Source organism: Jaculus jaculus, chromosome 1, assembly GCF_020740685.1.
Source record: "Jaculus jaculus isolate mJacJac1 chromosome 1, mJacJac1.mat.Y.cur, whole genome shotgun sequence".
NCBI lineage: Eukaryota > Metazoa > Chordata > Mammalia > Rodentia > Dipodidae > Jaculus > Jaculus jaculus.
The window spans coordinates 229752521-229772593 of record NC_059102.1 but is presented as its reverse complement, the minus strand read 5'-3'; the positions used below and the strand labels follow the sequence as shown (position 1 = coordinate 229772593).

Here is a 20073-nt window from a genome sequence, read left to right as displayed (position 1 = left end):
TTTTCTGCCTGCACAGGCTGACAGCAACTCCTGATCTATAGCCTGACCAAGAGAAGTGGGAGACCCTAGCAGGACCCCTGAGGTGTCATCCCTCCCATCATGACCTCTATTTGCTCACCACGGGCACCCAAGCGCTGGTCCCCCACTGGCCGCAGCCTTCGCTCCTGCTTGATTTCTTCCAGGATCTTCTCATGCAGCGTCCTCTGCTTCTGTGGTAATGGGCGAAGTCGTCTCTCTGAGACCTGCAAACATGAAACCAGGTAGGAGTAGAGGCAGGTGATGACGTACATCTGCTTTAGAGTAGGGAGACTGTGGAGTTCAGGAGACTTGGGGTGCTGCCTTTCAGCAACTCAGAAGGAATCACTACCCCAGGGAGCTCTGTGTGCACCTGGCGTGGGGCGGAAGTGACTAACAGTTCTTCCCAGGAGGAAGGGACGTAGGATGAAGTAGCTGTGTGCCCATACTCAACCTTCCAGCCAATAGGCAAGAGGGAACAGAAAGAAGTTGTACTAAGAGGCCTCATGGGACAGCACGAGGCCCCGGCACGCCCACAGAAAGAGGGGCAAGGCTGGTACCTGCTTCAGTGGCGGCCGAGAGCGGATGAAGTCCAGGATGAGCTCATGCGCATCCTTCTTCACCCTGGGAGGGATGTCCCCGTCAACCTGCCAGGGAGGATGGAGTGGCTGTTCAAACTAAGAAATGAACTTGCAGGGATCAATGCTGGTGCTAGAGTGGCAAGAGGGGTTTGCGAAGTCCTGACCACAGCTCAGTCTGCAAAGTCAATCTCTCCCCTGCAACCTCTGCTCCCTGGGGCCCGGCTGCTTCTCAAACCAGTGCACAGCATAACATTGCTGCAGTCAGCTAAACATCCGACCAAGAGCAGCTTGTAGGCGGAAAGGGTTTCTTTTGGCTTACAGACTCAAGAGGACACTCCATAATGGCAGGTAAAGCCAATGCCATGAGCACAGAGAGTCTGGCCACCACCTCCTGACCAACATCAGGTAGACAACAGTAATATAGAGTGTGTCAAACACTAGCAAGGAGAAGCTGGCTATAATATCCACAAACCCACTTCCAACAATACACTGCCTCCAGGAGGCTCCAATTCCCAAATGGCCATCAGATGAGGATCTTGCATTCAGAACACATAAGTTTATGGGGGACACATGAATCAAACTATTACATATACATACTGCACCCAGGGGTGAGTGTCAAATTCAAGGCCTAATGGCTGCCTAACCTAAACTTCTTAAACCTCAGGTTCCTCAGCAAATAGGGTTCGTACCACCTACCTCATGGGATGGTCATAAGAGTGAAATGAACTTCTTCATTTAAAATTCTAAGAATGGGGGCTGGAGAGTTGGCTTAGCGGTTAAGCACTTCCTGTGAAGCCTAAGGACCCCGGTTCGAGGCTCGATTCCCCAGGACCCACGTTAGCCAGATGCACAAGGGGCACACGCATCTGGAGTTCGTTTGCAGTGGCTGGAAGCCCTGGCATGCCCATTCTCTCTCTCACTCTCTGTCTCTCTCTCTCTCTCTCTGTCGCTCTCAAATAAATAAATAAAAATAAACAAAAAATTAATTAAAATTCTAAGAATGAGGGCTGGAGATGGGCTCGGTGGCTAAGGCACTTGCCTGCAAAGAAGCCTAACAACTCAGGTTCAATTCCCCAGTACCCACATAAAGCCAAATGCACAAAGTGGTGCACCCAGTCTCTCTTCCTCTCTCTCTCTCTCTCCACTTGCAAATAAAGAGATAAAATATTTAAAAATAAATAAAATTAAATTCTAAGAATGCAGGCTGGAGAGATAGCCTAGCACTTAAGGCATTTGCCCATGAAGCCTAAGGACCCAGGTTCAATTCCCCAGGACCCATATAAGCCAGATGCACAAGGTTGCATGTGTCAAGTTCATTTGCAGTGGCTAGAGGCCCTGGCACACTCTGTCTCTTTGTCTCTAATAAAGAAAATATTTCTTTAAAACCTTAGTTTATGGGCTGGAGAAATGGCTTAGTGGTTAAGGCATTTGCCTGCAAAGCCAAAAGATACTGGTTCGATTCTCCAGGACCCAAGTAAGCCAGATGTACAGGGCGGTGCATGCATCTGGAGTTCGTTTGCAGTGGGTGGAAGCCCATTCACCCCCTCTCCCTCCCTCCCCCCCTCAAATAAATAGATAAATAAAATTATTTTTAAAAAACACCTTAGTTTAAAATTGTAAGAATGGGGCCAGAGAGATGGCTTAGCAATTAAAGCACTTGCCTGCAAAGCCAAAGGATCCAGGTTGAATTCCCCAGGACTCACATAAACCAGATGTACAAAGTGGCACATACACCTGGAGCTTGACTATAGCAGCTGAAGGCCCTGGTGTGCACATTCTCTATCTGCCTCTCTGTCTTTGCCTCTCTCTCAAATAAATAAGTAATATAATAAAATTCTAAGAATAAGGCTGGGTAGATGGCCCAGCAGTTAAAAGCACTTTCTTGCAAAGCCTGCCTACCCAGGTTCAGTCCCCTAATACCCATGAAAAGCCAGATGAACAAAGTAGCACATGTGTCTGGAATTCATGTGCAGTGGCAAGAGGCCCTAGTCTACCCATGCTCTACCCCTTCTCTTGCTCTCTTCCCCCTCCCTCCATGCAAGTAAATAAAATAATTTAAAAATAAATAAAAATTTAAGAGTTCTTCCAGTGCACATAAGGCTGCATAAGTGAGTGCTAAGTGGAAAAATACTACAAGTGGCTCTTAGAGCCCCTCCTGGTCTTACAGAACCACCTCCCTGCCCTAGTCACACTGTGCCCCCAGCACAACCCCAAGTTGTGAGACATCAGCCACGTTTGCCTTATTCATACCTGCAGGCCAATAGCAGGCTCTGTGCCCAGAATGAGGAACAGGGCGAGGAGGGCTGGGAGCTCACCATGACCTTGCGCAGCTTGTAGTTCCTGGCCCGGATGTCCTGCATCAGCATCTCAAAGGGGGTAAGCTGGAACTCGGTGGGCAGCGGGTTGAACTCCTGCTCCTGAACCTTCTTAAGCTTCACCCCATGGCGCAGCTCCCTCATGAGCTGTACCCACAGCCGGGCCTGACCCCAGGAGAAGGAAACAGCCTCAAGCCCGGTACCATCCATGGCCCTCCCGGCACAGGCTCTTGGGGGGTGATGCGCTGTGTTTTTCTCTGTCCCGGGTCAGGAAGGCTTCACTTCTTACCCAGTCTGTGTGTCCCAAGTGGTCAAGTTCGGCCAGTGGCTTCTCTACCTGTGGCTCCTCCTCCCCCAGCTTCTGCAGCATCTGGGACAACATGTCTGATTAGTCCAGAGAATAGAAGACGGCTACCTGCCTGGTGGGGACACTTCCTTGCCACTGGACTACCATTTAACCAACTAAAGAGGAGGCACATGGGTATTGTGGCCAAGGCTTTGGGACTGGGGAAGATCCAAGGAAACCACATCAGTGCTGTGGAGTCACACAGGACGCTCATCCACCTGTGCTGTAGTGGCTTCTCTGGGCAAGGCCTGGTGAGAGCTTAGTGCCCTCATGGCACTTTCTCCCATGTCTGATAGAGGTGCTGTGTCCTTCAGAGGTGGCAGACTGAGAAACAGAAGCACTCCCTATTCTCTCCAAGTGCTCAGTTTACTTCTCAGCACTTCCTTGGGGACACCACATGCCCATCCATTTTCTTGGTGCTTCCATAGCTGTTTCTCTGCGATCCCTGCTGGAGGTCACTGGGGACTGGCCTTTCAGGGGCTTTATCTGCTCCCTCAGCTGCTGTTCTAAGTTTGAGACCCAGCACAGTGTGACAAGCGATAGATCCTCAACTATGGGCAGATGGATGGTGGGTGGGTAGGGGACAGGACAAGTTACCAGCAGATCCTGGGGTGTGCTTCCTAAACCAAGGCAGAGGGCAGTATCATGGTGAGGGCTCAGGAAGGAGGCCAGGGACTGTCAGGTAACTGGGGATTTGGGGGAAGATACCAGATAGGGAGCTACTGCTCTCATTAACTGCTGGCTGTGGAGAAGCATCTGCCCTTCAGCACACAGACACCACACCCCAACCCCCCCCCCCCAGCACCCAAGGCAGAACCGGTTACCCTGGCTTTCACCCCAAGCTACTTGCCAAACAGCTCTGAGATACTCTAGGAAATGTTGCCAACTTGGATCCACACAAGGTGTGTGATCCTAATAATAGTCTTTGCGTGGGACTCCTGGGGCAAAGGGCACGGCAGGTGGCTCTCCTGTCCTACCTAGAATAGCTACACCTGACTCTCGGGCAGGCTGCTTCTGACCAAAATGCCAGCCTAGACGAGGCTGGTGGTGTCTGCCTCCTGTGCTCCACCCATCCCCTGAACGAAGGTCTCTGCGGTCAATGGCACAGAGTGCAGAACTGCGTGCTCCTGCTACAGCAAAAGCTTCTTTGTCTGGACAAGGAATTGATCTGAGCAACAGAACAGACCAAGTTCAAAGAAGGACAAAAGCCCAAGGAACATCTGTCAGCCCTGGGGGAGATTGGAAGTGTATCCATGATGCCAAGGAGGTCCTGAGAGAGAAGGTCAAGCTGGACCATTGGACACTGGGAGAGGACACCGCTGTAGTTAGAGTAGCACCAATTACAGCAGTATGGAGGATCCTGACCCCTGTTGGACGAAGGATGGTCCCCATAATCTCCCTCCAGCCTCTCCCATGCATAGCCCACTCACCTCCTTGGCTTCGCGCATGCGGGCCAGGAAAGCCCGCAGCTCCAGCGTCTCCACAAAGAGAGCGCGGCACACTGCCTGGTAGTGGGCCTGTGCGCCACGCGGGTCCGTCAGGCGCGCAGCACACAGTCGCATGGCCTGGGCAAAGGTGCGCACGGCCCGGGGACCTCCCTCGGCCTCTTCCTCTTCCTCAGGACCCCCGTATCCCTCATCGGCAGCCCCGCAGCTGCTGTCCTCACAGTCACTGTTGGCCATAAGGTCGATGAGCCGCTCCAGCTGCGGGCTGAGCTCACGTTCTTCGCTCTCATCCAATCCCCAGTCCAGCGCCCGGTAGACGGCGAAGCCCAGTGACTGTACCATCTGCAAGACAGTAGGGGGTGGGTCACAGGGTAGGCATCCCAACCACAGGAGGGGACCATAAGGCAGAAAGGCTCATGAAAGGAACAGTTGCCAGAGAAGATGATGAGTAGGGAGAGGAGAGGTTACATACAGCACAGCTTTCTAACAGCTTTGCAGAAACAACCCCTTGTTTGGCAGCAGGAAATTCACCATGGTACAAACAAAACACATACCCACAATTTAAAAGGTGTTCACGAGAGCTGGAGAGATGGCGCAGTGGTTAAAGATACTTGCTTGCGAACTCTGATGGCTGGGTTTGATTCCCCAGTACCCATGCAAAAAGCCAGATGCACAAAGCGGCACATGGGTCTGAAGTTCTTTGCAGTAGCAGGAGGCCCTGGCCCACCCATACCCCCCATCTGCCTCTTTCTTTTATTATTTTTATTTTTTAAGTTTATTTATTTATTTGAGAAAGACAGGGAGAATGGGCGCACCAGGGCCTCCAGGTGCATGTGCCACCTTGTGCATCTGGCTTTTGTGGGTCCTGGGGTATCAAACCTGTGTCCTTTGGCTTTGCAGCCAAATGCCTTAACCACTAATCCATCCCTCCAGCCCTATTTTATTTATTTATTTTGAGAGGAAGAGAGAAAGAGGCAGAGAGAGAGAGAGAGAATAGGCATGCCAGGGCCTTCAGTCAATAAAAACGTACTCCAGACGTGTGCACTCCCTTGTGTGCATATGCGACATTGCATGCTTGCCTCACTGTGCATCTGGCTTAAGTGAGACCTGGAGTTTCAAACATGAGTTCTTGAGTTTCGCCGGCAAGTGCCTTAACCACTAAGCCATCTCTCCAGCCCTCTCTGTCTCTTTCAAATAAATACAGGCCTGGAGAGATGGCTTAGTGGTTAAGGTGCTTGCCTGAAAAGCCTAAGGACCCAGATTCAATTCCTCACTATCCACATAAGCCAAATGCACAAGGTGGTGCATGCGTCTGGAGTTTGTTTCAGCAGCTGGAGGCTGTGGAATGTCTATTCTCATTATTCTCCCTACCCCCCCCCCGCCTCTTTCTCTCTCAAATAAATATTTTTTTAAAAAATACATAAAGGTGTAAGTAGCACAGTCACTTTGGAAAGTAATTTGGAAAATTCTTATCAAATAGGCATCTAGCAGGTGATTCAAAAATCTTCCCAGAGAAATGGAAAAGTACATCCACATAAGACTTGCTTTTAATACTGCTACCTAAAAACTGCTCAAATGTTCTGCATAAACAAAGTGGCATGCACTCCCAGTGGAGGACTACATACCGGGAAAGAGGACGAGTGTACTCAGGAGTCACACACTAAACCAAGTGAGGACCAGACAAGAAGTCCTCACGGCGCGTGGTCCCATGACTATGAATCACTAAGCAAGATGAACCCACCCTTAGTGACAAAAACATCAGTGATTCCCTTAGCCAAGGGCAGGATTGTGGCGGGAAGGATCATGGGGGCTTTTAGGTGACAGAGAAGGACTCTGTCTTGACTTTGGTGCTGGCTGTACAATATATACTCCAAGAAAATAATTAGAAGCTGGGCGTGGTGGCACGCACCTTTAATCCCAGCACTCGGGAGGCAGAGGTAGGAGGATTGCCATGAGTTGGAGGCCACCCTGAGACTACAGAGTGAATTCCAAGTCAGCCTGAGCTACAGAGGGACCCTACCTCGGGGAAAAAAAAAATTAGAAAAGACAATATTCAAACATTAGCCTTTACTGTAAAATAATAGTGTAACAACATGCTTTTAAATCAGAAGAGAGAGACCAGCTGCCTCAGGGAAAGCTGCTGCAAGGAATGCTTAATAGCTGCTGTGGGTTTTTTTTTTTTTTCTATGTTTTTTTGAGGTAGGGTCTCACTCTAGCTCAGGCGGACCTGGAATTCACTCTGTAGTCTCAGGGTGGCCTCGAACTCATGGCAATCCTCCTACCTCTGCCTCACAAGTGCTGGGATTAAAGGAGTGCACCACCATACCCGGCTACTTCTGTACTTTTGAGAGGTAAGTTGTTGTTTTGATTTGTTTTGCAGTGCTGGGGATCAGATCCAGGCCTTCATGTATGCTATGAAGCATTCTACCATTCTGACACCTCCAGCCCTGTAGTTTGGTTCTTAGATATGCCCCAAAGTCCCATGTATTAAAGGGCCAGTTCCCAGCTTGCCACCATTGGGAATTGGAGGAACTCTCAAGAGGTGAGGTGTGTTGGGAGGCCTTGGAGGGAATGTTGGAAACTGGCCCCTAATTCTTCCTGTATCACACCCAGCCCTGAGGTGAGCAGCCTTCTCCTCACGTACTCCTGCCATGACACTGTGCCACCACAGGCCTAAAGTAATAGAACCAAGTGGTCGTGTGCTGAAACTTATAAAACTCTGAGCCAAAGTAAATGTTCTACTTTTTTGCCAGCAAGTGCCTTTAACTGCTGAGCCATTATTTTTAACTTTTTAAACAATATTTTTATCTTATTTTATTTTATTTGAGAGAGATAGAGAGAGAGAGAGTGGGCACACCAGGGCCTTCAGCTACTGCAAACAAACTCCAGATGCACGTGCCACCTTGTACACCTAGCTTACATGGGTCCTAGGGAATTGAACCTAGGTCCTTTGGCTTTGCAGGCATGTGCCTTAACTGCTAAGCCATCTCTCCTGCCCCCATTTTTTTAAACTTTTTAAACAAATTATTTATTTATTCATGAGAGAGAGAGGAGAGAGAAAGAATGGGTTTTCAAGGGCTCCAGCCACTAAAAGAACTCCAGATGCATGTGCTACTTTGTATATCTGGCTTTACATGGGTACTGGTGAAACCTGGGTTGTCAGGCTTTGAAAGCAAGCACTTTAACTGATGAGCCATTTCTCCAGCCCTTGAAATTCTTCTTAAGAATTTTGAGAGAGGGTTTCTGGCCCCAAACTCTCAATTCCTTCTGCTTTAGCCTCTCAAGTGCTGGGACTACAAGCATGGGCCAGCATGCTTGGCAATGTTTTCCTTTTTAAAAAAAATATTTTTATTTATTTATTTATCTGACAGAGAAAGAGGGGGGGAGAGAGAGAGAATGGGTGCAACAGGGCCTCCAGCCACTGCAAACGAACTCCAGACACGTGTGTACCCTTGTGCATCTGGCTAACGTGGGACCCCTTTGACTTTGCAGGCAAATGCCTTAACGGCCAAGCCATCCCTCCAGCCCAATGTTTCCTTTTTAAGGACATTAAGGATCGCTGAGGTCTTGCTGTAGAGTCCTCTTAAGTCAGCATTTCACTTGGCAGGGAACTGTTTTCACAGTCTGCCATCAATAACCTGGAGACAGTGGCTCTGTGGAGTGCATTGGGGATGTTGACACAAGCTCGCCCTCCAGATACCACCTGTGCCCTGGCTCTCCCTGCCTGCCCACGGGCTCATGTGCTTCCTTCTAGGAGGTCAGGTCTGCTCAGACAGGGGAGCATCATGACAGGCTCCCAGCACAGATGAAAGAGTAACAGTACCCTTAATTTATATTGTGCTTGTTTTTCTGTTTTCAGGGGCTTTCATAAAATGGTACATAGTGGGGCTGGAGAGATGGCTTAGCGGTTAAGCGCTTGCCTGTGAAGCCTAAGGACCCCGGTTCGAGGCTCGGTTCCCCAGGTCCCACGTTAGCCAGATGCACAAGGGGGCGCACGCGTCTGGAGTTCGTTTGCAGAGGCTGGAAGCCCTGGCGTGCCCATTCTCTCTCTCTCCCTCTATCTGCCTTTCTCTCTGTGTCTGTCGCTCTCAAATAAATAAATAAAATTTTTTTAAAAAAATGGTACATAGTGGTGCAAGCCTGTGGGAGGTTGAGGCAAGAGGCCAACCTGGGTGGGCTACATAATGGCATCTTATCTCAAAATAAATAAATACAAATTAAATAAAGGGCTTTCAAACCAGACCTGGTAGCACAGACTTCTAACCCCATCTACTCAGGGGGATGAGGCAGGAGGACTGTAAGATCAAACACCTACCTGTGGTACAGAGCAAGTACAAGGCCAGCTTAGGAAACCTAGTAAGAGCCTGTCTCAAAATAAAAATGCCAGCTAGGAATGGTGGCTCATGCCTATAACCCAGGTACTTGGGAGGCTGAGGTAGGAGGATTGACATGAGTACAAGGGCAGCCTGGGCTTCAGAATGAGTTTCAGGTCAGCTGGGGCTACAGACCTTGCCTCAAAAAAAAAAAAAAAAAAAAAAAGTATAACTAAAGGCTGGGAATGTAGCTCAGTGGTAGGGCACTTGCCTAGCATGTGCAAGGCCTGAGGATCAATCCTCAGTACTACTGAATTAATGGTGTGGTGAAGAGAGTATAAAAGATGCATGTACATAAAATAACAGCTCTGCTGTGCACACCTTTAATCCCAGGACTAGGGAGACACAGGTAGGAGGATTGCTGTGAATTCGAGGCCAGCCTGAGACTACAAAGTGAATTCCAGGTCAGCCTTGGCTAGCTAGAGGGAGACCCTACCTTAAAAAAAAAAAAAAGGGAAAAAATAACAGCTATGTCAGACACTGTGCTGAGCTTCTGCAAAACTCATCCCACTTAACCTTGCAACAACCCACTGACACAACCTCTCATCGTAGGTAGGAGACAGAAACTTGGGGAGATCAGACTACTTGACCACAGCTGGCAGCTGGCCAAACGAGACCTGGAACTTGAGTCTGTCTGTACCCTGTGTTAAGCTTTGTGCCACACTGCCAGGGTGTGAGGACACTGTGGCAGATGGAACCACAGCCTCATCAGGTCACTCACTCTCCATTCCTCGAATCCATCTTACCCCAGTGCCCTCTCCATTTGTTTCCAGTACCTATCACTGGGAGTTGAGGGAACCTGATCCACAGTCAAGCATATTAAGGACAGATCAAAGCCAGGGCCAGCCAGGGATAAAGGTTCCAAGTCCTAAAGAGCTGTCTGGGAAGGGTCAACGTCTGGCTCGTGAGGGCTGGTGGGAAGAGCAAGGCCACAGTGGAGTGAAGCCCCAGCCCATCCCTAGGCTTGCCCTCACCCTGGTCTTATCTCTATTTTAAGAAAGTAAGAGCCGGGCGTGGTGGCGCACGCCTTTAATCCCAGCACTCGGGAGGCAGAGGTAGGAGGATCGCCATGAGTTCGAGGCCACCCTGAGACTACATAGTGAATTCCAGGTCAGCCTGAACCAGAGTGAGACCCTACCTCAAAAAACCAAAAAAAAAAAAAAAAAAAAGTAAGAGTCACAGACTGGCTCTAAGGCACAGTCTAGAATCCAGTGAGAGGGTAAGACAACTGACATCTAATGACTGGTCATACCTGACAGGTGGCAGACAGCAGGGCCTCAGCTGGGGGCCCTAGGATAGTAGGTGCTCCAGAGAACATCTCAGAGCCCCTCCTGGGTATGACAATGGAAGTGGGAAGGCTGGCAAAGTACAAGAACAGAGGCATGGAGAGGCCAAATAATCATCAATTCTTTTGTTTTTGCTTTGTTTTGTTCTTCAAGGTAGGGTCTTGCTCTATCCCAGGCTGACCTGCAATTAGTCCCAAGCTGACCTTGAACTCACAGCAATCCTCCTACCTCTGCCTCTTGAGTGCTGGAGTTAAAGGCCTGAGCCACCACGCCCAGCAGTCATCAATTCTTCTTGGCCCTAGAGGAAGATGCCAGGGAGCAAGGTGGTACAAGGTCTCCAGTCAGTCTCACAGTTCATGATGCTTTATTTTGTGGCAATGACAGGGTCTCTGATGGAAACCAAATGACCCTATGGGGTACAACACTGAGAAGCAAGTAGGAATACTCCTCCAGGCATAACAACCCAATCCATCCGGGCTTCCTCTCTTTTCCCTGGTTGCTGGCCTAAGCTAGCCAAATGTGAGAGAGAGGGTTAGCTCCAGAAGAATCTCTTATCTGACAGCTGATGGGTACTTTGCTAAAGCCTTTCTGTACTCTAAAGCCCTGGAAACTTTCTCAGGAGAACTCAGAGTGCTTACTTTCCTATAAGGAAAGCTTGGGCAGCTGGCCAGTCTCGGGACCTCAAACGTTGCCTGTGAGTTCCTGCACTGGGCTAAAATGAGAACTAAGGAGCGGACATGCACCAGCAGCATCCTGGGATCTGCTTGTGAGCGGAGGTGCTGCCCAGGCAGTTCATGAAACCCAAACAGTCAGAATGAAGCTGAGATGCTGGGTGACTCCTCTACCCTTTAGCCTCGGGGTGGGATCTCAGGTTAACCTGTGGGCCTCCAAGAGCAACAGTCCATGCAGGACTTCCTCATCCAAAGTTCTTGAGCTGAGGAGATGACTCATGGATTTAAAGGACCTTGCAGGTCTAGGGTTCAATCTCCTAGCACCTGTGTGAAGCTGGGTGAAAAGTGGTGTATGTATCTGTGATTCCCAACATGTCTGCAACAATGGAAGGCAGAGCGAAGAGAATCCAAAGCTCATGGCCAGCTAGTCTGGCACTTGGCAGTGGCAAGAGATCTTTTTTTTTTTTTTTTTTTTTTGAGGTAGGGTCTTGCTCTAGCCCAGGCTGACCTGGAGTTCACTATGCAGTCTCAGGCTGGCCTTGAGCTCACGGTGATCCTCCTACTTCTGCCTCCTGAGTGCTGGGATTAAAAGTGTGACCTGGCAGAAAGAGAGAGATGAAGGGAGACTGATGGAAAGGGAAAGAATGGGCGTGCCAGGGCTTCTAGTCACTGTGAAAAACTCCAGATGCTACTTTGTGCATCTGGCTTTACGTAGGTACTGGGAAATTGAACTTGGGTCATTAGACTTTGTAGACAAATACCTTAGCCATTGAGCCATCTCTCCAGCCCTGCAAAGGAAATGGAACTTAGATATTCTGATGGTGTCCTCTGACCTCCACACAGGCCCATGCTCACTCACTCTCTCTCTCTGGTTTTGTTTTTTTTTTTCTCTCTCTCTCATACACACAATAAATAAATAATTTTTTTTCTGTTTATTTATTTATTTATTTATTTGAGAGGGACACAGAGAGAGAGAATGAGGCCAATACAGAGAGAGAGAGAATGGGCATGCCAGGGCCTCCAGCCATTGCAAACAAACTCCAGATGCGTGTGCCCCCTTGTGCATCTGGCTAACGTGGGTCCTGGGGAATCAAGCCTCGAACTGGGGTCCTTAGGCTTCACAGGCAAGTGCTTAACTGCTAAGCCACCTCTCCAGCCCAAATGTTTTTTTTTTTATAAAGTTCTTTATAAATACTTTTTTTATAAATATTTTTAAGTATTAATGCTACTGTCACTTTTGGTTAGTGAAGCTTCTTTTTTCAGATGGCAATGACCACTGGGGTGACTCAAAAGTCACCACACTGCTGAGAAGTGGTGACAATGGAGTGTTCAGCATTAAGTGAGACATCTCTATTACACCCTCCAAGGCTCAGGAACCATTGTGGAAGTGGTGGTAGAAAGAGTGTAAGAAAAAAAAAGGAAGGAAGGAAGGAAGAGTTAGAGCCAAAGGAAGGGAAGGACTGCTTACAATGCTGTTTTCCAGATGCAAAGTGGCCTTGATATTAATGACCTCTCAGTGCCTGGTAACTACTTAAGACCTTCATAATGATAAGAAAAAACAATGATGGAATCAAACTAGACTAGTTGACAATGGGGATCGAGGGGAGAAAGAGAGGGTGATGAGAGGGGATTATGATCATGGTATATTGTCTGTATTTATGGACGTTGTCAATAAATAGTTTTAAAATATAAGAAAGAGAGCTGGGCATGGTGGCACACACCTTTAATCCCAGCACTCGGGAAGCAGAGGTAGGAGGACTGCCGTGAGTTCAAGGTCACCCTGAGACTACATAGTGAATTCCAGGTCAGCCTGGGCTAGAATGAGACCCTATCTCGAACCCCCCCAAAACATATATATATATATATATATATATATATATATATATATATATATATATATATATGAATGAAAGAGCCATGCGTGGTGGTGCACAACTTTAATCCCAGCACTCGGGAGGCAGAGGTAGGTGGCTCACCTTCAGTTCAAGGCCAGCCTGAGACTACATAGCCTGGGCTAGAGTGACATCCTGCCTCAAAAACCCACAAAAAAAATACAAAAAAGAAAAATATTTTTTAAACTTTTTTTAGGCAAAGTAACCTTTTTTATTTCATTTTTGAGAGAGAGAGACAGGGAGAGAGAGAAGGAGGCAGAGAGAGAGAGAATGGGCGTGCCAGGGCCTTTCAGCCACTGTGAATGAATTCTAGATGCATGCGCCCCTTGTGCGCATTGCACACTTAGGTCACTTTTGCATCTGGCTATATGTGGGACCTGGAAATTTGAACAAACGTTCTTAGCATTTGCAGGCGAGCACTTTAACCACTAAGCCATCTCTCCAGCCTAGGAAAAATAGTTTTGAGATATTTAACAATAAGCATCCTCAAAAAAACAAGAAACAGCTGGGCATGGTGGCACATTCCTTTAATCCCAGCACTTGGGAGGCAGAGATAGGAGGATCGCCATGTGTTCGAGGCTACCCTGAGACTACATAGTGAATTCCAGCTCAGCCTTGGCTAGAGTGAGACCCTACCTTGAAAAACAAAAACAAACAAACAAAAAACAACCCAAGATAAAAAAAAAAAAGTGTTTGGATAGTGGCAGCTGTGTTTCTTTATGGACCCTGGACATTAAGGGCCAGCTGACCTCCTAACCCAAGAGCCCTGGACTTGGGGAAATAAACTAGTTAGAATATTATACAGTGGTAAAGACAGTGTAGATGAATCTTGGAATATACAATTGTTCCTCCCCCAAATCCCAGCTAACCGTGTAAGAACAGTACCATTTTCACAGAACTCACAAGCAACACTCAGCAGTGTTACTTAGACAGCATTCCTTGTGATAGGGCTATTTGTCCCTGGCTTCCGGCAATAATCCCAGCACTTGCGAGGCTGAGGCAGAAGGATCAGGAGTTTCAAGCCTCAGCCAGCCTCAGCTACACAGTGACTTTTAAGTTGAGGTCCAGCAGCTTTATAAGCCAGTTCCAAAAAAAAGAAGGGGGGGGGGAAAGGACAGTGGAATGATAAAACATCAACTTCATTACCCCAGCCAATGAGTAGAAGGGTAGGAGACACAGGGAGAGATTTCAGTGTGTTGTGGATCGGATGGAGTTTCTTGGGCATTGGTCATTGACTGGTTTCTCATTTGCCCCTGAAATCCATACCCAGCTCCAAACTTGATGCCTTTGAAGAGCAACTCTGAAGACCACATCACTTGCTCCCTTCTCTGCCTCCCTCACTCCCCTGTCACAGGAGTAGAACCACATCATGGGCTCCTTGCCTCGCCTGTCCTTTGAGAATGACTTTGTGTATTTCATCTATGTACTGCCTCATTGAAACAACTGTATAACTTTATATACTTTGTAATTTATATTACACAGTACAGGTAAATTACATTGTGTGTTAAGTCATCTTTAAAGTTGTTTTTAAGTACCTGGGCTTCCCAGCTGGCCGGTAGCACCACCATGGTTGTAGGCTCTGCAAAAGAAGACAGAATCTTGTTGTATTGGCAGCTCCGACAGTCCAATGGACAGAGCTATTCACTCTCCCACCTCAGCACCATCTCCCCTAGGACCCACAGCACCACCCTCACCCCCCACAAAGAACTACCTGAAATCTTGCAACAGTCTGAGCTACATGATTACTTGGACAGGATCCTACAAGGCCTAGCCTGAATAACCTCTTAGGACTCTGACTGCAAAGCCAAGAGTGATACAGACCCTGCTCTCAGATGGGTGACAGTCCCCTGGAGTAGAATGACTGCTCAGGGGCGGAAGTCAGGGCTAGAGGGCAGGCAACAGTGTCCAGCAAATGTAGCTGGGCACTGAGAAAGCTGCCTTGGAGGAGAGACAGCTGCTCAACTAAGTCACTCTGCAGGGCAGACCCATGATCTGAAATGGTGCTCCACTGCCTTGAACCGATGTCATGTGCTCCAGGCCCCAGCAATCAGATGAGAACGCCTGGCTTATCGCTGAATGGCAGCCTCCTTTCTCAGAGAACGAGTCTCTAGGCTGAAGGGTGGGTGGAAGTTTGACTTTGTGGTTTATCTACTAACCACAGCACTGAGCAAGGCCAGGCAGTGAGTTAACATTTTCAAGGGTTCTTTCATGTAGCCCAACTACAACCCAGGAGGTCAAAAGCTCCAGCACCCATTTCACAAATGAGGAACTGCGGCCCATAAGGATAAATTCCTAGGCTCAACACTGCCAAGTGGTGGTAGCACCATGGGATGGGCCAGAGACCTCAGAGTGTGTTACCAGCAGCTTTTCACCCTCCTTCCAGAATGCAGGAGGATGCAAACCACCCCCTCCCTTCTATGGCTTCTTTGAATTACACATGCAGGTGGGACCATAGTAGAATGTGAATTTCAGCTGCCTCAAGTTCTTTCAGGAATGAAGTGATAGACATTAAAAAATTAAAACCCCATGAAACTGTCTGCTCAGTGAACCTGCTAACTCTGCAAATATGTTCCAAATACGTCAAGAGCCAGGAAGATTGCCAGCGATAAAGGGAGACCGAGAATCCATTAAAATAATGGAAAACAATCCACTCCCCAATGTCAGTGAGGTAATAAAAAAAATGAGCAGTAAGCAGCATGCTGTTGGAGGATTTGTGACCCCAGGGACTTTGTGTCCCCAGCCCACATTGGGTATTTTAACAAGTGGGCAGCTGTGATTGGATCCGGGCAATGAGGAGATGGAAGAAATCAGAGCTGAAATGAAGGTACTTCCTAGAAGAGGCCAGGGTCACTCTGAGGGTCAGGAACGTAGGGCAGGTGGGTGGGCCTTGGCCAGGCCTAAATACACAGCCAGACAAGGAACTCCATCACTGGGCAGCTTTCTAGTTGGAATTTTTTCCCTCTCTTGAGACAAGATCTCATGTCGCTGGCCTCAAGCTCACTATGTAGCTGAGGAGGGACGGCAGGCATGTGCCACATTTGGTTTGTGTGTTGCTGACCATTGAACCTAGGCCCTTGCACACACCTAACAGCCAACTGAACTATAGCTACAGCTCATGGTTGGAATATTTTATATGTGTGTGTGATGCAAGTACATATGTGCACATGCATGGGGAGACCAGAGGTTGACATTAAGTGTCCTCAATTACTCTCTACCTTTGTTTTTTTGTTTAGAGAGAGGCACTCTCACTGTATCTAGAGTTTACCAATTCAGCTAGGCTAGTAGCCAGCAAACCTCATGGATCCTCTTGTCTCTGTCTTCCTAGTGCTGGGGTTACAGGTGTATGCCACTGCACCTGTGGGTGCTAGAGATCTGAAGTTAGATCTTTGTGCTTCTTAGCAAACATTTTACCAAATGTGGCGGTTGGATTCAGGTGTCCCCCATAAACTTAGGGGTTCTGAATGCCATGCCTCCAGCTGATGGCAATCTGGGAATTAACGCCTCCTGGAGGCAGTGTATTGTTGGGGGCGGGCTTATGAGTATTATAGCCAGTTTCCCCTTACCAGTGTTTGGCACACTCTCCTGTTGTTGTGTCCACCTGATGTTGGCCAAGAGGTAATGTCTACCCTCTGCTCATGCCATCATTTCCCCCTGCCATCATGGAGCTTCCCCTCGAGTCTGTAAGCCAAAATAAACCTTTTCCCCTACAAGCTGCTCTTGGTCGGGTGTTTTCTGCTAGAAATGTGAACCTGACTGCAACATCAACAATGAACCACTATTAAATGACATCCCAATTACCATGTATGACATCACAAAACACCACTGTGACATCACCGCTCCCACTGGGGCATCACAATGGCCTACCGTAACCTCATAATTCCCCTTGGTGAAATAACAATATCTACTATGATGTCACAACTTCTCACTGTGACAACACAATACACTATTGTGATTTCACAATGCCCAACTATGACAACACAACATCCAGTAGTAACAACACAATGACCATTGTGATATCACAATGCCCTAGTATTACAATACTCAAATGTAAAAATGCCCTCTATGACAACAGTCCCCCCCGGGTGGCCTATTATAACATCACAATGTCAACATGTGATTACCAACTGAGCCATTCCCCCCAGAATCAAATGGAATTTCTTAAAACTATCTTATTTATTTATTTGAGAGAGAGAGAGAGAGAGAGAGAGAGAGAGAGAGAGAGGGAGGGAGGGAGGGAGGAAGGGAGGCATGTAGATAGAATAGGCCTCTAGCCACTGTAAATGGGCTCCAGACACATGTGTCACCTTGTGCATCTGGCTTTACTTGGGTAATGGAGAACTGAACCCAGGTCCTTTGGCTTTGCTGGCAAGTGCTTTAACTGCTAAGCCATCTCTCCAGCCCTCCAAGTAGAATATTTTTAACGCTTAAATAGGGCTTATGTTAACAAAAAAATTGGGCTAAAATTAAATGTTTGAGAATATAATTATGCTTCAAGTTAGAAGAATTTGGGGAGTGTCAGCATTGTGGTCTTTTTGTTTGTTTGTTTTGTTTTTTCAACATAGGGTCTCACTCTAGTCAAGGCTGACCTGGAATTCACTAATGTAGTCTCAGGGTGGCCTTGAATTCACAGTGATCCTCCTACCTCTGCCTCCCAAGCTAAAGGTGTGCGCCACCACTCCTGGCTGTTTTTTGGTTTTTGCTGGTGTGTGTGCATGGTGTGGTGTGACACCCCACATAGTTGCCTGTACTGGGGCAAAAGGGATGCTCACCTAAAATGGCCAAATCATCAAATGTGTTTTCCTACTGCTCTTCCTTAATGGTCCTGCTTTTTTAAATTTTATTTGGATCTTGTGGGACTCCAGTGATTCTCAGGTCTCTGCTCTCCTGAGGGACTTTGATTATAGTCTCTCATGGACACATCCAGTTGTTTAAGTGGGATCTGAAGATTTGAATTGGGGCAGTCTCAGGCCCTCATACTTGTACAGGAAGTGGACTGCTTTCCAGACAGTATTTTCATTCTTGAGACAGGGTATTTATTCTGTAGCGCAGATTCATGGCAATCCTCCTGCCTCAGCCTCTCAAGTACCAAGATTATTGTGTATACCACTATGCCAAGCAAGTCTTGGGTTTTGAAGAGAAAGCTGTGGATTCTGAATGATGGGCCACACAGCCAGAGGCCAAGCCCAAAACTCTACAGATGTTACAAACTAACAAATGCTAATAATGACCTCAGGCCAGACGGACTCATGAGTTGGTGTTAATGGTTTCTCTCTCTCTTTCTTGTTTTCTTTTTCTTTTCTTTTCTTTTTTTTTTTTTTTTAGATAGGGTCTTCCTCTAGCCCAGACTGACCTGGAATTCACTCCTTAGTCTCAAGGTGGCCTCAAACTCATGATGATACTCATACCTTAGCCTCCCAAGTGATGGGATTAAAGGTATGTGCCACCACACCCGGCTGTTATTTGATTTTGTTTTTGAGACAGGGTCTCACTAGGCTATCCTTGAGTTTATGGTCCTCTTGTCTCCAGAGTGCTGAGTGCTAGGTCTGTAAGAGTGTTCTACCACAACCAGCTTTCATGATTGTTTTCTCTAACATATGAGGAAACCGGAGCTCAGACAGACTGAGAAATTTATCCAAGACCACACAGATAACAAATGATGGAGCTGGGCCAAGGAGTTCTTATTATGTCTATAAATACCATATCAAGGCAAGAGCTGGAACCAGGATACTTGGTTTATATCAGCATCACTCCCTAGTTCTGCTAAGGGCTCAATTCCCCTGCAGGAAGTGCATGCTCACCATGACATTCTTTTGTTAAAATAACAAATGAGGGCTGCAAACATGGCTCAGTTGTTAAAGGTGCTTGCTTGTAAAACCTGATGCCCCAGGTTTGATTCTCCAATACCCACATAAAGCCAGGCCCACAAAGGGGCACATGATCCAGTGTTCATTTTCAGAGGTAAAAGGCAGGCCCTGGTACACCCATGTGCTCTCTGTCTCTCTCTTGATAAATAAAACTATAGGAGCTAGAGAAATAGAGAGATGACTTAGTGGTTAGGGTGCTTGCCTGTGAAGCCTAAGGATCCATGTTCAACTCTCCAGATGCCACATAAGCCTGATGCACAAAGGTGAGGCAAGCATAAGGTCGCACATACCCACTAAGTGGCACAAGCATCTGAAGTTCAATTGTTGTGGCTGAGGCCCTAGCATGCCAATTCTCTCTCTGTCTCTCTCTCTAAACATAAAAAAAGAAAATATATATAGGAGCTAGAGAGATGGCTTAGCACTCAAGGCACTTGCCTGTGAGGCCTAAAGCATCTAAGTACAATGCCCTAGGACCCACCTTAGGCAAATACATAAAGTGACACATGGACACAAGGTGATGCATGTGTTTGGAGTTTGACTGCAGTGGCTAGAGGCCCTGGCACACCAATCTCTCTCTCTCTCTCATAAAAAAAAGAAAAAAGAAGAAAATATAAAGATTAGAGTTTAAAAAAAAATGATTTCTTAAAAAAAAAAAAGGACAAAAGTTTTCAGAGGTGATGGTACACATCTGTAATCCCAGAACCAGAGAGGCCGAGGCAGGAAGATCTTAAATTTGAAGCAAGATCCTGTCACAAATAAACACTAAATGCTGGGCATGGTGGCACACACCTTTAATCCCAGCACTTGGGAGGCAGAGGTAGGAGGATCGCCATGAGTTCAAGGCCACCCTGAGACTACACAGTGAATTCCAGGTCAGCCTGAACCAGAGTGAGACCCTACCTCGAAAAACCAAAATAAATAAATAAACACTAAAGATGTCCTGTCAAGTGTGGTGGCACATGCCTTTAATCCCAGCATTCTGGAGGCTGAGGTAGGAGGATCACCATGAATTTGATGTCAGCCTGAGACTACATAGTGAATTCCAGGTCAGCCTGGCCTAGAATGAGAGCCTACCTTGAAAAAAAAAATAAAAGATGTCCTTTGTGCTGAGTTGATTCAAGGCCCCTACTGGGGAAGAGCAGATCATAACTCCTGAATTTAGCCCCTGTGTGTTATCTGTGCAGGATGCTGTTGGCTGCCTATGAGGATAGAGGCTGGGCAGCCAGAGACAGTGAGGCAAGGACACCTCCATGGTCCTCCCTCGAAATCTTCTAAATCTGGAAAT

The 20073-nt window shown here is 47.5% G+C and overlaps 1 protein-coding gene across 2 annotated transcripts in view; it reads right to left on the bottom strand.

Annotated features, from left to right (window-relative positions):
- Positions 1-20073, bottom strand: part of Spire2 (spire type actin nucleation factor 2) — a 51451-nt gene that overhangs the window by 17142 nt on the left and 14236 nt on the right. For both annotated transcript variants that reach the window (XM_045157509.1, XM_045157507.1), the window contains exons 2-7: positions 14460-14503; positions 4688-5044; positions 3201-3281; positions 2912-3076; positions 576-662; positions 119-242 (exon numbers count right to left, since the gene is read on the bottom strand). In XM_045157509.1, coding sequence (XP_045013444.1) covers positions 119-242; positions 576-662; positions 2912-3076; positions 3201-3281; positions 4688-5044; positions 14460-14503 — 858 coding nt within the window. The remainder of the gene's footprint in view (positions 1-118; positions 243-575; positions 663-2911; positions 3077-3200; positions 3282-4687; positions 5045-14459; positions 14504-20073) is intronic.